General features: G+C 39.0%; 1 protein-coding gene across 1 annotated transcript in view; it reads right to left on the bottom strand.

The window, feature by feature from the left end:
• Nucleotides 1-1,135: 1,135 nt before the first annotated feature.
• Nucleotides 1,136-18,369, bottom strand: part of PKHD1 (PKHD1 ciliary IPT domain containing fibrocystin/polyductin) — a 440,651-nt gene continuing 423,417 nt past the window's right edge. The window contains exon 66 of the mRNA XM_032410150.1: nt 1,136-1,590. Within this exon, the coding sequence (XP_032266041.1) occupies nt 1,136-1,590 (455 nt within the window). The remainder of the gene's footprint in view (nt 1,591-18,369) is intronic.

Here is an 18,369-nt window from a genome sequence, read left to right as displayed (position 1 = left end):
GGACAGGTTATAGGGGGGGTTAATTAAACTAGAGAAGGCATAATCTGCCCAAACCAAGTTATTATTTTTTCTTTATTATATTTTTAAATACTGTTAGTGCCCAAACAAAACACAAAAAGGACTGCAGGAAGCCAGTTTGTACCTCCAGAGTAATTTCTATAGGCCAGATTGCTCATCAATGCCCTTCTTAAACACAGCCTGGATTGAAATTTCTTGGACAACATCAATCTTGATACCTAATTGTTATCTCCCTCAGAATCCAATACCGTGTCACAGAGAAAGCTGCCTCCCTCCTTTCAAGGCAGGTTTAAGGTTTGAGATGTCTATAATACATCTAAAGAATGGATAAAGGGCTGAGAATGTTCCTGAAAACTCATAGTAGGGTAAGACACACTTTACCATTGATGCCTTGCAGATGATGACTTCCTGCTAGTCCCTACCCACTATGGGACTAGTTCCAGAGCATCATTATTTAAAATTCTGCAACAGAAGCATTTGTTTCCTTTCTCTGTTCTAATTCAAACATAGGAGAGCCTCTGAATCTTTCAGATTGGAAAATCCTGATTTATATTTTGGGAATAGCTGAGAGCAAGTTGTTGCTGGAAATTCTCACCTCTGCCATCTTTGTTTTACTCCCTTGGAGCATAAGGCCTTTTGGATCCAGAGCCAAGGGCACAACCAGGCTGCTTAAGGTGTCTAGTTTGAACACTGATGAGCATTCTGCAGATGTTTGAATTAGGTGAAACTGCCTTTAGCATCCTTACCTAACTTGATACCAGTTGACCCTGCACTCTGGTCTTCATTAGAACCCCTAGCACACAGCCTGGAGAGGCTGCACATGATATAACCTCTTCCCTCCTTCATTGGGCAGCTGTACACATTATCTTCTCCAAAAATCAGTGCTCTGAAAAATGAGTGCACTCATAATCTGCTTGGGCACTTGGTTATCTCTGGTCTCCCCAAATAGTTTTCTTCTAGTTGTAAATTTGACCCAGCTACTAACAGGAAGAACTATTAAAAAAAATGTGACTTTGGTCCATGGACAACTGCCTTCTCCAAACTTACTGTTTTTATATCTTTGACCTTAATGAAAGTCTCAGCAAAGCCCATGAGCATATCAATTTTTATGCGTCCATCACAGCTGTTCCTGAACAGTTTCCGGGTGTAGGGAATGAGGATAGAGTGCCTGGGTAGCGCCACAAGAGGCTTTCTTCTCTTGAGCAAGCCCCACACGGCCTCTTTCCTGGCCCAACTGGCTCTGCCCCTGCATCTGCTGCCTCTCTTGTCTGAGGTCTGGGCAAAACAGCAACCTCTGATCTTGGCCTGCCAGCTGGTATCTGACCAACTGCTCTTGGGCCTCCTTCCAGTTCCCAGTCTCTTGCAGGTACATGTGCTGAGCAGGAGAGCCCGGAGCAGAGGCGTGCCCCCGGGATGTGACACTGGTAATACTGGGAGCAGGTGCAGCAGCCTCTTCTCGGCAGCCACCCTCCTCTCGGGCAGTGCGCCGGCCCACCTTCCTTCGGGACACTCCATTCAGAGACTGGTGGGGGAGCTGGTTCGGCTTGTCCACAATGACCTTCATCTTCATATCTGTGGGAGAAAAGAAGTTGGGGAAGAAATGGATTTAGTTAGGATCCAACAGTACATTAAAAGGATTATTCACCACGACCAAATGAGATTTATTCCTGGGCTGCAAGGTTGGTTCAACATCCACAAATCAATCAATGTGATACAACACATTAATAAAAGAAAGAACAAGAACGATATGATCCTCTAAATAGATGCAGAAAAAGCATTTGACAAAGTACAGCATCCTTTCTTGATCAAAACTCTTCAGAGTGTAGGGATAGAGGGTACATACCTCAATATCATAAAAGCCATCTATGAAAAACCCACAGCGAATATCATTCTCAATGGGGAAAAACTGAGAGCTCTCCCCCTAAGGTCAGGAACACGGCAGGGATGTCCACTATCACCACTGCTATTCAACATAGTATTAGAAGTCCTAGCCTCAGCAATCAGACAATAAAAAGAAATAAAAGGCATCCAAATCAGCAAAGAAGAAGTCAAACTCTCACGGTTTGCAGATGATATGATACTTTATGTGGAAAACCCAAAGGACTCCACCCCAAAACTGTGAGAACTCATACAGGAATTCAGTAAAGTGGCAGGATATAAAATCAATCCACAGAAATCAGTGGCATTTCTACACACCAACAACAAGACAGAAGAAAGAGAAATTAAGGAGTCAATCCCATTTACAATTGCACCCAAAACCATAAGATACCTAGGAATAAATCTAACCAAAGAGGCAAAGAACCTGTACTCAGAAAACTATAGAATACTCATGAAAGAAATTGAGGAAGACACAAAGAAATGGAAAAACGTTCCATGCTCATGGATTGGAAGAACAAATATTGTGAAAATGTTCATGCTACCTAGAGCAATCTACACATTTAATGCAATCCCTATCAAAATACCATCCACTTTTTTCAAAGAAATGGAACGAATAATCCTAAAATTTGTATGGAACCAGAAAAGACCCTGAATAGCCACAGGAATGTTGAAAAAGAAAAGCAAAGCTGGTGGTATCACAATTCCAGACTTCAAGCTCTATTACAAAGCTGTAATCATCAAGACAGTATGGTACTGGAACAAAAACAGACACATAGATCAATGGAACAGAATAGAGAGCCCAGAAATGGACCCTCAACTTTATGGTCAACTCATCTTCGACAAAGCAGGAAAGAATGTCCAATGGAAAAAAGACAGTCTCTTCAACAAATGATGTCAGGAAAATTGGACAGCCACATGCAGAAGAATGAAACTGGACCATTTCCTTACACCACACACAAAAATAGACTCAAAATGGATGAAAGACCTAAATGTGAGACAGGAGTCCATCAAAATCCTAAAGGAGAACACAGGCAGCAACCTCTTTGACCTCAGCCGCAGGAACTTCTTCCTAGAAACATCGCCAAAGGCAAGGGAAGCAAGGGCAAAAATGAACTATTGGGACTTCATCAAGATAAAAAGCTTTTGCACAGCAAAGGAAACAGTCAACAAAACCAAAAGACAACTGACAGAATGGGAGAAGATAATTACAAATGACATATCAGATAAAGGGCTATTAAGAACTTATCAAACTCAACACCCAAAGAACAAATAATCCAATCAAGAAATGGGCAGAAGACATGAACAGACATTTCTGCAAAGAAGACATACAAATGGCCAACAGACACATGAAAAAGTGTTCGACATCACTCGGCATCAGGGAAATACAAATTGAAACCTCAATGAGATACCACCTCACACCAATCAGAATGGCTAAAATTAACAAGTCAGGAAACAACAGATGTTGGCAAGGATGCAGAGAAAGGGGAACCCTCCTACACTGTTGGTGGGAATGCAAGCTGGTGCAGCCACTCTGGAAAACAGTATGGAGGTTCCTCAAAAAGTTGAAAATAGAGCTACCTTATGACCCAGCAATTGTACTACTGGGTATTTACCCCAAAGATCCAAATGTAGTGATCTGAAAGGGTACGTGCACCCCAATGTTTATAGCAGCAATGTCCACAATAGCCAAACTATGGAAAGAGCCAAGATGTCCATCAACAGATGAATGGATAAAGAAGATATAAGGTATGTGTGCGTGTGTGTGTGTATACACACACAATGGAATATTATGCAGCCATAAAGAAACCCGAAATCTTGCCATTTGCAACAATGTGGATGGAACTAGAGGGTATTATGCTAAGCAAAATAAGTCAATCAGAGAAAGACAAGTATCATATGATCTCACTGATATGTGGAATTTGAGAATCAAGGGAGAGGATCATAGGGGAAAGGAGGGGAAAAATGAAAGAAGACGAAACCAGAGAGGAAAACAAACCATAAGAGACTCTTAATCTCAGGAAACAAACTGAAGGTTGCTGGAGTGGAGGGGGGTGGGAGGATGGGGTGGCTGGATGATGGACATTGGGGAGGGTATGTGCTATGGTGAGTGCTGTGAATTGTGTAAGACTGATGAATCACAGACCTGTACCTCTGAAACAAGTAATGCATTATATGTTAAAAAAAAAAAAAAAAAAGAAGATAGTAGGAAGGGAAAAATGAAGGGGGGAAATTGGAGGGGGAGACGAACCATGAGAGACTATGGACTCTGAGAAACAAACTGAGGGTTTTAGAGGGGAGGGGAGTAGGGGGATGGGTATTAAGGAGGGTACATATTGCATGGAGCACTGGGTTTTATATGCAAACAATGAATCATGGAACACTACATCAAAAACTAATGATGTAATGTATGGGGACTAACATCACCTAATAAAATAAAATTAAAAAAAAAAACAGGGAGACAGGGAGATAAAAAAAAAAAAAAGAAATGGATTTAGTTCTCAAATCAGTTAAGGTTAAGAACCCTCACTTTACATACTTCGCATTCCAGAAACAAGACTGTCAATTAAAGATTGAGTTGTATCAGCTTATTGATTTCCAAATGGCTTTAGGAATATATTTTTCCTAAAAAGGCCACTGTGTCCCATGCTAAATTTATAATGAATATTAATTATCTAATAAAGATTTGATAGGGGCACCTGAGTGGCTAAGTCAGTTGAGCATCCAACTCTTTTTTTTTTTTTTTTAAGATTTTTATTTATTTATTTGACAGAGAGAGAGAGACAGCGAGAGAGGGAACACAAGCAGGGGGAGTGGGAGGGGAGAACCAGGCTTCCCACCGAGCAGGGAGCCTGATGCGGGGCTTGATCCCAGGACCCTGGGATCATGACCTGAGTTGAAGGCAGAGGCTTAATGACTGAGCCACCCAGGCACCCCTTGAGCATCCAACTTTTGACCTCAGCTCAGGCCTTGATCTCAGGGCCCTGCATTGGGCTCCACTTAATAAACAAACAAACAAACAAACAAATATAAAAATTTGATAATATCACTTCCCCAAAAATACTTTTTATGATGTGGCTAAGTCAACAAGGTTTTCTCCTTATAAGCATAATGGCTTAAATACAAAAACCAGACCAGTCTGGTCAACTCACATTTGTATTAAGAAATTTGAGCTCTAGGGGCGCCTACGTGGCTCAGTCGGTTAAGCATCTGCCTTCGTCTCAAGTCATGATCTCAGGGTCCTGGGTTCAAGCCCATCTCAGGGTCCTGGGATTGAGCCCCACTCTGGGCTCCCTGCTCAGTGGGGTCTGCTTCTCCCCCACCCCCTACTCTCTCTCTCTCAAATAAATAAATAAAATCTTTAAAAAAAGAAATTCGAATCTAAAAGCTAGTCTTAACACTGTGGTTTTTATGAAAAATTCACAATTTGATTATCTTTGATTCTATAAAATATGAATTTAAACATCTGTAGAGATAACATAAACATATCAATAAACATGTACCCATATAAGTGTATACATATATGGTTGTATAATAGTGGAAGGAGAGAAGGACCACTAGACTGGAGTCACAAAACCAGGGTTCAACCCCTCTTCCCTGCTAGCTGGCTCTGTGACTTTCATCCTGTCTTTTAGCCTCTCTGGACATCAGTTGTATAATTTCATATTACTCTCAGGTACTACTTCACAATTTACTAAAATGTATTTCATTTTAGCAGTCTTGTTTTAATTACAGTTTTCTTCCCTTGACATTTCATTTGTATTTTATTTTCCTATTCAACAGAATGAATATTCAACTCAGAAGAATACAACATTGGTACTGCTACGGTAAACAGATGATCTGGGCACTTTTGCCCTAATCCGTCCCAATTCTTTGCAGGATATATTATATAAACCATAACACTTCTAGCCTTTAAAATGTGATCATGCCATATGTGAATGAGCTAACTAACCTATCATATTATTGGGTAATAAATAAAGATGAACTAGAGCTATATAGAGTTCTACTGATGCAGTTAAGTAAAACCTACTAAAACAGATGTTTATGGTATTAAATATATGAGAGATGGTCCCTAGGAGCAACAAGGCAAAGCAGCTAAAAGTACATACAGGCTTGGAATCAAACAAGTGTTGTTAGATTTCCTGCTTAGTCCCTTACTTGCTGAACACATGTGCGGATTGTACTTACTCTCCATGTACTTCAGTTTCCTCATCTGTAAAACAGTTATATTGATAGTACCCACCTCATAAGATTGTTTGAAGGTTAAATAAGATGAATCATGCTAAGCACCACCCAGAATCTATGATGTGATAGACTGGATAAATAACAATCACCGTAATTCAAATCGCTAATGCTCAGAGAGTACTCATCCCCGACAGGCACTCTTCTTTATGCTTTACATTCATTCACTCACTTAATCTTCATAGCCATCCCAGAAGGCTAGTCCCATTATTGTCCTCATTTTACAGATGGAGAACCAAAGGTACGGAGTGTGGAGTTACTTGCCCCAAGTCACAAAGCCTCCAAGTGCAGATATGAGATTGGAACTTAGCTAGCCTGGTCTTTACCATCTAACATAATTACCTAATAGGATTCCACATGCATATTTTTTGACTCTGTCAACAGTTTGTCTTAATAAAAAATGTACCCTAAATTAAAAGCCCTGTAGATATCTTTATCTCATACAGATAGAAACATTATACAAATTCACATTAAAATGAACAAGCAAGCACGCTCCACAAGAGAGACCCTAGAGGTCTAACTTGGGAGTATCTTTTTTCCCAAGATTGCTTATATTTTGTATATACATTCCATTCTCACCAATTTTCTTAAATGTCAGCTCTTAGATTTGCATTTATTTGCCAAATATCTTGGTTGCTGAAGGTTTGAAACATTTTCATTCTGAAGTTTCAAAAGTGCCTCAGATTCAATATCTCAAAAGAATGAACTTGTCAAATTTTTCTCAAATTCTACTCTTTTCTTTATTTCATTCATGTAATCCCTTTTCAGGTGCTCAAACTAGGTTGCAGGAGGAATCATTCTGAGCCTCCAGAGATTCTTCATTGGAGAGCTCATCTATTTTTTCACTGGTTTATTAGTTAATTAATTAATTAATTATTTTCTGAGCACCTACTATGTGGTAGGCCTAGAAATACAGCAATGAACAAGAAGCATTCTAATATCATGGAGTTTATGCTCTAATAGTGGAGACAGACATAAATCACAAAATGCATGGAGGCTGTACTAGGTCTTATGATAACAAAGGTCCTGGGAGCATGTCCCCTGCTATCCAGGGGCTCCAGGAAACAGACCTCTAAGCTGATTAAGGTGAGAGCCCTATAGTGAGTGTGTATAGCGAGTGCATAAGTAAAATACTAGGGAAGACAAAAGAGGAATTACTTAACACTGCCTGAAAGCTTAGGAAGACTTCACAAAGGAGATGACTCAAGTTTTGAGGCATAATATGGTGGGAAGACATTCTAATATACAGTATGGCATATGCAAAAGCAAGGTGACAAAAACAAACAAGATGTATTGGGGACTCTGAAAATAGCTCAAGACATTGAGAACTGAGGTTGTGTATATAGATGTGAATGTGGATGTAGGGTGGGGACTGGTAAAAGAAAAAAAGTTATCATACTTGATAGAGGCCATAAATAAATAAGGGGACTTGAAAACTCTACTAAGGAGTCTGGAATTTATATCACAGAAGACGAGGCAGTGGTTTTAGAATAGGGCAGTGACATATTATTTTCATCTTGGGAAGAAGAGCCTTTCTATAATGAAGACAGTGAACTGTGGGGGAGTGAAGGAGGTCAGCTGAAAGGCTACTGCAATAGTCTGAGCAAAACATAATAAAGAACAGTAGGCCAGAGTCAAAGATGTTGAAGAGTCAAGCAGACATATTCTGAGTATGAGATGTAACAGTGGTGGGGAAGAGAAGGCTAATATTTATTGAACATCTAGGTATGGGTCAAGGACTTAAGAACTATCCCCATTTATAGACGAGAGATTAGAAGACAGAAGAGACCTTGTAATCTAGAGAAAGTAAAACAGAATGTATTTCTATTGCATCAGGAAAAAACATAAAACATTATTTGGTGCACATGAAAATAAACCAATTGAAAATAAAAATATTCCTCTCAGGCTGTATTACTGGTGGCTGTCCAAGTTCCTGGTGGCTGTAGGTGCTAATGAGTTTTTCTTGAATGAATACTGTAAATATAAGGATGTGAATATATTTTACATTTCCTCCCAAGAAATTATAGCTTTCTTGAAAACATGGGTTTGCTCTTACTCTGCTTTTATCTTCTGTTGAAATTATCTCACTGTTAACTGAACACTGATTTTAGTTTCCTTTTCTGTTAAGTGGGAAGATTTTTCAGACGACGTATATGAAAAGGCACTTCACGGTAACAAAGACCCTAATTTCAAATTCTGGCTAGTGCTCACTCTGTGTGTGTGCGTGCATATGTGTGCCCGTGCATGTGTGCACTCGCACATGACCTCAGGGCAGGTGGTTAAGAGCACAAGTTTGGGAATGGGACAAACTATTGAACCGATGTCTGGGTTTACTAGAAAACGAATTGACCCTTTGAATTGCAGTTTTCTTATTAGTGATATGGGATAATTTGGTCTGCTATCTCCTAAAACTGTCGTGAAAGCAGATGAGTTACAACATGTTTTGGCACCTTGTAAACTATGAAGGACCCTAGAAAGCTCAGCTGTTGTGTTGTGGTTGTGTTATTATTGTGATGATGACGATAACTTGAGGAAGAAACAAAAGAACCATTCCTTTGAGTATTTCATGAAAATTTAATGTACATACTGGCTTACACATTACAAGCATTGTTTTCAAAAAATATACCCTTTTCTAACTTTGACATCTTAAAGTATCTATGGCCGAGTGTTCAGGTCCAATTCCTTTCAAGTACTTTATAGATACGTAGTGCTTAGTCTCCGGCTGCATCCTCCTCTGAGCCCAAAAGTCTCAGCTCTTCCCCCTAATTACCCCATCTCTCACCTGTAAGAATTATCTTAAAATACCCTAGCCCTGAAATATTTTTTCATCCTATCTTTCAACACTCTCTGCCTTTTATTCATCTCCCCAAATGCCTTACTTCCTTCAGAAAATACTTCCTAACTCACGCATTTCTTATTGTCACAACACATTGTGTATTGAGGGATGTATCAATCTATTTTTATAAACTTTAAGGTATCATGATTCGATTTAAGAAACAGTTTTATTGGGGCACCTGGGTGGCTCAGATGGTTAAGCATCTTCCTTTGGCTCAGGTCATGATTCCCAGGTCCTGGGATAGAGCCCCATGTCCGGCTCCCAGCTCAGCAGGGAGTCTGCTTCTCCCTCTCCCTCTGTCTCTCCCCCTGTTTGTGCTCTCTCTGTCTCTGTCTCTCTCTCAAATGAATAAATAAAGTCTTTAAAAAAACAGTTTTATTAAATTATAGGTTTTTTTTAACAAATTAAAAGGAACTCAAGATTGTTCTGTTGAAGACGCCCTTATTCATTTGTATTCCAGTACGTGTCTTTTGAAGAGGAACAGGCTAATTATTGAAAATAACACTTAAATAGCAATTATAGCAATTATCACATGTTGGGCACTAATTATACATATATGTAACTTAATACTTACAACAACCCCCTGAAGTAAGTGCTATTATTATCTCCCTTTTAGAAGGGAGGCCATTGAGGTACAGAGAGGTTAAGTAACTTCCTAAGACCACATGCAAAGTAGTGGCAGATCTTACTTACTTGACAGAATTCAAAATTCTTGGCTCCAGAGTCTGTACTTTAAGCACCACATAATACTGTGTAGAGTTGAGGATAGCAGCAGGAAGTTAAGAAGAATGTTGGTTTGGATACACGCATGGGAATATGGCATGCATGCAAAAGTCCTCTTTCATGGGCCTTACAGTGAAAACAAATGTTGAGAACTATCTTAAACTCCTTGGGGGGGGGGGGCGGGGAAGGAGGCTGTGGCAATATTGTCATCAACATTGCCCATGTCTGCTTTTCTTATATCTCACTTCCAAATTCCTTAACCACTCTTTTATATGTAACGTAAATGCTAATTTATTAACCTGTATATTATCTCCTCTCTCAGTTTCCCAAGAGTTGTTTTGATGTGCATTAGCAGACAGTGCTCATGTCTGTATCATACTCTAACAGACAGCAGTGGGGCAAAGGGTACCAATTTCTTACCTCAATTTAATCTAATAATGAAGGGGAAGTGAGGTGAGAAAAGGGGGGTAGTGACATAATATAAATAGATGTGATATACTTTTGATTTGGAGCAGTCAAATGAGATAAAATAATCATGTTGTTTACATTGTTTCTGTGATACATCAATTAATATTCTGCTAAACCCATGTTATTCCTATCTTCTCTCTCCTTTTCCACAGTCCTTTTCCCTGGCATGTGTCTGCTGTGGGATACGACCTAACTATGGGACGATTCTCTTGCTTAGAGCTATGAGAACTTTCAGGTTATCCTAGGTTTCCCTATGGGATCTTCAGATCCTTACAGAACTATTCCTGGACAGCTTAAACTACATTGATGTATGCCTCAATACTTGTTGACTAAAATTTCTCATCTGACTTGGGCAACTGCTTCTATTATTGGTCACCTTTCCTTGTATGACAGTCTCGTCTTCCTCTTGAGATGTTGAGTTCCTTCCAGGAGGAACTTTTTGTGCCATCCACCTTGTCTCCCTATTATGACCGGTCCTATGTCAACTACTGAACTTGGTGTCATCTCCATAATTACTGCTCCCACCAGGAGGAAAAGACATAGTTTACTGAGATCAGCAAATAACCAAAGAACAAGAATAATACATTGTCAGATAGAAGCAAACTTAAAAAAGAGAAAAAAAGGATTTGAATTTTTATACCTTGGTAAAACCAACAGCACTTCATAGAAGAGGAATCAAACACAACAAGTCACCTATTTTCAACCCATTGAAGATACTGTTATCTTGTTTTTGAGAGACCGTTATTGGAGATCTGTTCCCCCTTGTTCTTCAAGTCTGCATCTATTCATGAACACTAACACAAGCTTATCTTTCCTTTGGAGGCCCCAAAACATTTAAAAATCTTCCATGAATTATTTACATGGAAGCTCCAATCAGCAACAGACCTGACAGACTCCCTAGTCAAAATGAAAGTGCACTGTGTAAAGGTGTCCAGGGCGACTGGCCACCTCCCACTGTGAGGTTATAGACAGAACTAAGTCAGCACACATTATATGTCAGCACTGACATCAGAAGGAATCAGATCCTTTGATCTTGGACCTCCACAGGAAGCTTAGATCTCAGACAAATTCGATAAAAAATGAATTTATAGCAGATATGTGTCCTAAGGCATTCGGCTGAATGTTTGGGTTTTAGCAAAGGAAGAATAGTGAATATCAAAACATATGAATTGGCATGTGTCTCTTCTACCTCCATCTTGTTGGTGAGTCCCCATTAAAATGGAAAGATAAGATTTCAAATGGCCTCTCCATGACACTTAGTGTCCCATTGGTGGGTTCGATTGAGTTTTAGGAAGAATGGGATAAAATACGGGAACATATATCCCTTTTCTATGAAAAGGAAGACTTGGTGGTGTTAGATCCTTTCAGCTAGTGGTTTTGGATCCAGTTCACCATAGACAGCTATAATTTTTCCAGCTATCCTTAACCTCCTTTGTTTTCCAAAACTTTCTGGGCAACAAGTATATGGTGTGCCTGTGATTGTTTTAAATTTGTGTAGGTACTGCTCACTGGCTCCTTTTGCAAGGAGAACATTAGCAATGAATCTCTCCTCCCCCTCCCACCACCCTCACTGCTCATATTTTCCCAGCTCAGTCTCCATGTCCAGCATTCTGTGTTGGATGACCTGGACTCAGCATAGAAGGCAAATAGGGTCTGAAGTAGACAGATGTATAGTTGATCAACCAACAGAAAGAATGTACTCCACCTTGGTTTCTTGTTTGTTAATAAGGGCAACAGTCCTGCCCACATATTGAAGAAGGCATATGCAATAATTAAGATTAATTAATCTAGATTATTTGTTCCTGTAAGTGAAAAATTATCATATATTTTTTAATAAGAAATGTATTGCAAATCAGAAGGAATGGGAATTTTAAAAAGTTGAAGGAAAAATGCATTTAATCCCATATTTAGCATGAGTGATTTCCATTTTATTGTTTTTATAATATTCCAGCAATGGATGTGTTTTAATAAACCTGATTTAACTCATTAATCCATATGGAGTTTACTTTGGTGTATTTTGGGGGGTTTTTTTGAGAGAGAGAGAGACAACAAGTGCAAGCAGGGGTGGGGAGGGGCAGAGGGAGAGGGAGAGAGAGAATCTCAAGCAGAGTCCCTGCTGAGTGAGGAGCCTGACCTGGGGCTCAATCTCACAACCCAGAGATCATGACCTGAGCTGAAAACAAGAGCCAGATGCTTTACCAACTGAGCCACCCAGGTGCCCCACTTTGCTGTATTTTTTGAAGTGTGAATCTAGATTGAGAAATGTTCTAAATAGTCAAATTTACTAACCCTATTTATAGACTAACTCTTGTTTTCCTTTATTTTTATTATTTCCTTTATCATATGTTATATTTATATATCTGATATTTATATCTAATTAAAGTTATTTGCACTAATATTTCCACATATTCTTGTGTCAGTATCACACTGCCTTAGTAATAGTAACCTAAATATTATTCCTTTGAGCTACCCATCCCTACTGCCATAAAATCAATTTCTTATAAAAAATTTGGCTTTGTATCATTGATCTGTATTTTCTGAAGAACTTTAGAATCATCTTATGCTGTTTTATTCAGTATAAAATGATTGTAGCTGCACTAAACTGAAATTAACTTAGGAATTACTGATGTCTTTGCAATATTAGTCAATCTAATTAGAAACATTGCAATTCCTTATGTAATCGAGTCTCCCCTTTAAACAATTTAATAGAAGATAGTTTATTTTTTATATAAGTCCAATACTTCTCTTGTTAAGATTGTTTTCCAAGGCAGTATATTTTTTAGTTGTTATTACACATTTCAGTATGTTTCATAACTGTATACCATTGGCTTATACAATATTATTTTTGCATAAATTGACATAATATTTGAGTAAGCTACTCAAGTTACTCATAAATTATAGCATTTAATGGTTGAAATCTTTTAAGTTACTATTAAACAGTTATCTGCAAACCATCACGTATTTTCTCTAACATTGCCTTATTTTGTTTTTATATCTGTGTTTCCTAGCACTCTAAAATATATGTTATAGAGTTGTGGTAATGAGTTGTTGTTTTGTGTTCATGTGAGTAGTACTTCTTCTAATATTCCATTGTTAAACCTGATATTGGATCTTGATTGCAAAGACCATTGGAACTCTCTATCTAATTTAGCAGGAAGGATCTTATTCCTAGTATTTTTTAAAAATATTCCTACTTTTAAAAGTTTTCTTAAGGAATTAAGTGCTAGATTTTATTCACATTTTTAAGTTAGGAGGTGTTCATATCTTTTTAATTATATGACATGGGTATGCTATTTATTAGTGATTTCCAAATATAGTTTACTTTCCTGGGAACTTGGGACGATTTGTAGTCCTGAGCTATTTTGGTCTTCCCTGCTTCTGGACATCTTGAGGCCATCTCTCTCCTCCCCTCTCCCTGTCATTCTTATAGATTTGTACCTATAAAGGTAAACTGATAGTCCTTTTTATTTTATATTCACAAAATACACCATCTATAGTCAATAGGACTCTAAAATGGGAGACCTAAATCCCTGAAGTTGATGGTTATAGTCACGCATCCATAATATCTTGCCATTTTTACATGTCAATTTTCAATTCCCAACATTGGGTACATGGATTTCATAAAAAGAAAAAAAAAAGTGGCCAGTGGCCACAGATCAGTGTTTGCTCAGGAGAAGGTAGCACCGAGTTCTGTAGCCGTAGCTGTCCCACAAAGACAAAGGCAGTAGCAAGGAAACTAAAGTGGCCCTAGAACGCATTTTGTCTGGAAGTAAGAAGTCACATTTTGCCTGTTGTTAGGACCCCAAGGATGTATAGTCATTATCCTGCTATTAATTTTGTGAACCCGAATAAACTTTCCACATCTTTTAGAAGAGATAAGGGGACTTTTCTATAGTCGTTGAAAAACTGCTGGAATCCAGGGTTCTCTAAAGAGGGGGAAGGGCAGGAAGGGGTCTCATTTCATATCTTAATCGTTCACTCAACAACAATAGTTGTAAGTGGTCTAATATCTTAATGCCCTATGGTAACAGTGCTGCTAGAATTAGAAAAGATACAGAACTTCTACGAAAGGTTCTGGACCACACAAACACCAAAATCATGCTGTATATAAAAGGTGTTAAGAGAACAAGAGGGAAGTGTTATCAAAGTTGAGAGAAGGGATTATTCTTTCTAGCTAAAAAAAAAAAAGAAAAGAAAATGAAAAGGAGGAAAAGAATTCGATCTGGGATAGGAAAGAGTGGAAACTTTAGATGTGTGGGTACATTGGAGAAGGACATTTTGAAGCTGGGAGAACTAGTTGTATATGGGGAATACTGTCCTGGAGGGAAAGAAGGAGTGGGGGGTGGTGGACATCTATAAGGGGGGTGTTAACTGAAACTCAACAGAAGATATATCTGTGAAAGGGAGTGGGTGAAGGTGGAAACCAAAGATTGCAAAAGAGGAATTGGTCAAAGTTGGTGAACAGGGCACAGGGTGCTAAGGGGAACACTACGAGGTAAAGGTAACTCTGAGGTGTCTCGCTTGGGAGATCTGCCCCCTGTCAACCAAATTAGGGGAGCAAGAGAATGGCTGAGAAGGAATGATACAAAATTGAGCTTTGACAGAGCAAAGCTAGCCTCCCTCCCTGGCATTTCTAAACCTGAATGTGTGAAAACTGGACAACCAAGCCCTTAGCAAATGGGATTTGAAACAGTGTGATATGATTTAGGAGCTAGAGGGACTAAACATGTAACTTAAGATAATGATATTCTTTCTCTCTTGGAGCATTCTCTCCCATCCATAAATGCATTGAATACATATTGTTTGTTGTGATGGCTTTACACTTAATTGTTTGTTGCCTAGAATTGTTCTTTCATTTCCCCCCAAATATTATTCTTGTGTCTCAACCATACTGCAAACTCATAAAGGACAGGGGACCAGATATCACCTCTTTGCAACTATACAGAAAGGATCTCATAAGGTACTAAATAAATGTCAGGAAGTAAATAAATACTTATTCAATATTTATTGGGAGACATCATCTAACTGCATTTATTGAGTCATTCCAGCATCCCCCATCTACATGTTACAAAGACAAATAATAGCTTCTGCCAGGGTTTCTCAACCTCGACATTATTGACCTCTTGAGCCAAATAATCTTTATTGCGGGGGGGATCTGTGCATTATAAGATGTTTACAGTGCCCTTGATCTCTTCTCACCAGTAGTATCTCCCCATCCCTGTGACAACTGTGACAACAAGAATGTCTCCAGATAGGGGCACCTGGGTGGCTCAGTCAGTTGGGCATCCGACTCTTGATTTCAGCTCATGTCATGATGTTAGGGTCCTGGGATCGAGCCCTGTGTCCAGCTTTGTGCTGGGCATGTACCTTGTTTGAGATTCTTTCTCTGCCCCTCCTCACCCCTCCCCCACTCTCACTCACACACTCACTCTCTCTCTAAAAAAAAAAAAAATCTCTAGGCATTGCAAATGTCCTCTGGATGTAGGATGACCAACTGTCCCAATTTGCCTGGGACTGAGGGAGTTCCCGAGAAATAAGGCTTTGATTTTTAAAATTGGGAAAATCCTGGGAAAACCAGGATGAGGTTTTCATCCCACTTGGGGGCCAAAATTACCTTGGTTAAGAACCGTGGGCCTGTGGGAACAGGGAACTACCTATGTATGGTCAATTCTAAAAAACACAAGTCCATGGAGGCACACATTTAATATTCTTGGCACATAAAGAGGAAAATACTAATTTTCAATGAAGTAGGAGGGATTGGGAAAGACTTTATAAAAAACAACAACAACAACACATTGAGCTGATGCTTAAAAGCTTCAGGAGGTTTTAACAGGTGAAGACAAGCAATCCAACTGGAAGAAATCATGCAAGCCAATGGGTGGGAAGGTGTTAGACAAGTCCCAGGACGAGCGAGTTAGTGTGGGGAGTGTGAGCAGGGGGCAGGAAGGTAAATTGTAACCTAAGATTACAAAGATAGGATGGAGTCAGGCCTTGGAAGGCTTTGAGTCTTAAATAACAAGAAGAACCAACAACAAATAACACATATATATTACACACAATATGCCAGGGATTGTTCTGCACACTTTAGTGATATTAACTCACTTAATCTGCACAACAACCATAAGTGTGGGCGGTATTATTATGGGAACTTTACCAGGGAGGGAGCTGATGGGCACAGAGAGGATAGTTGGCTTCCTTGAGGCCAAGTCAATGGGAAAGTCAGGATTAAACTCAGTCTATCTGACTCGGCTTTCATGCTGTTAACTGTGGCATTCTCCGGCTCTCCAGCTAACACTGGAAATTCATTAGATCAACTGACTGGCAGAGTGACAAACGCAGATAGGAATTTTAAAAGCCAGCTCAGGTGGCTGGTAACAATAAAATATGAGGGATATATGCAGCACTCCTTTCTTCCTGCATTGTAACTTCACTCCCCCTATTGCATCCATGCAATTTTTAGAAAAAGCCATAACCTGATGAGTTTACAGTCTGAATCTATGGGACAGTGGAAATGCTCAGTTCCACCAGCTGAATAATTTTAGTGCCAGGTAGTACTTAGTGAATGCAATGTGCTCAGGAAAGGCACAGCCAATCCCAAAAGTTCAGAAAAAGAGGGAAAAGGGAAACTAAAGTGCCATGCAAATAAGGAAAGAAAACCAAACTTATTTGAAGCTAGCAGTAACTAGTTGTTTTGTAGCTGGTAATAATTTCTGAAGAAAAGTAGGAGATGCATCATTACTTGCCTTGGAATTGATGCTCTTCAGATTTGGACAAAGCTTAGAAAATAAGGAAAAAAAATCTGCTATGATCCCTAGGGGTGGATTTGGATAACACATCTTTCTATTTTTATCCTGGATGTCCCAATAACATGGCCTTTGATACTCCCATCCCTTCAATCTAAACTTTTCCACCGAAACCCTGTCCCTTATCTCATTCCTGATAATTTATTAATAAGCCACCAGATAAAAAATGTTCCTTAATAAAACACACAGGCATTGTGGACTGCTTAATGTAGTTAATTTAAGTAGGGCAACTGAGATTCATGTAGATATCCATATTAGATTAGGGGGAGATGAGCATCACTCTTGCTGTTTGCTTAAGAATGCAGCTAAGTATGCTGTGCTTTGCAGTGCTGAGTTCAGATGAGCATTTTCAAACACTTGTTCTGAATTTGCATGCAGTAATATAGACAAGAGGTTTCTAGAAACCAAAATTAATGTGGTCTTAGATGGAATCCAGAAAGAATTCCTGTGCATTTCTCTGTCTTCATTCTTCTCACACCTACCCACCCCAAACCTATCACCACCACCTACTGGTGTAGGGCCAGGCTGGAGTATGGCTGGCTAATTTGTTGGGACATTTCTAAAAAATAACTTCATTTCCTTCAGTGGAAAAATTCAAATAGGCAAACAAACTGATATTTACACACACACACACCCGTACACACACACACACACACACACACACACACACACACACGCCAGAGTTCATTGAACTAGTTAGAGGAAGAACAACATTGAATTGCTACTTTTTAGTTAAACATGGTACTAGGACCATTAAGATTCATATTCCTTTCTCAAGCAGAAAATGTCATGAATACTGACTATTGCTTAGAATAAATAGCAATATTATTCTCTTTAGAGTGTATGCTTCAAAGCGTTTCAGATCCATGGAAATTATATGAATATTTTTCATACACCATATCCACATTTGGCAAATCCATCTTGTGTTCCGCCCACTGTCTTCCTGTTTTCTGTGTCTTAGAAGGACAAGGGCAAACCTTTGGTCTGAAGTAAATGCTTACCTTTTCTTTGCTTGGCACCAATTCCAATGGCAATTAAAAAATATAACAAGCAAAATCATCTAGCATTAATGTACAATGTAAGCAAATAATACATTTTGCTAAAAGTATGGCTAAACGACAAAGCAGAGCTTAACAAAGCTGACTCATTTCTTAAGGGTTCCATATTCAATCCAATTTGTAAGGTTGGTATTTGGTAACTCCACTGTCTTATTTCCCAAATTCAATAATATTGCCAGATTGGCAGCTTTGCAATAGCTAAGGGAAAGATTATATGCCTATACTTTGGTTTTCCCTTTCTCTATGTAACAAATTCAAATGTTAAACCAATTATCATCTCCTAAGAAAAAAATATAAACGTCAACTTGAATAATTGGCTAATAGCTGAGTGAATCAGCTGGACTTG

This window comes from Phoca vitulina, unplaced genomic scaffold, assembly GCF_004348235.1.
Source record: "Phoca vitulina isolate PV1807 unplaced genomic scaffold, GSC_HSeal_1.0 scaffold11, whole genome shotgun sequence".
NCBI classification, from domain to species: Eukaryota; Metazoa; Chordata; class Mammalia; order Carnivora; family Phocidae; genus Phoca; species Phoca vitulina.
This window is presented reverse-complemented; position numbering and strand designations above follow the sequence as displayed.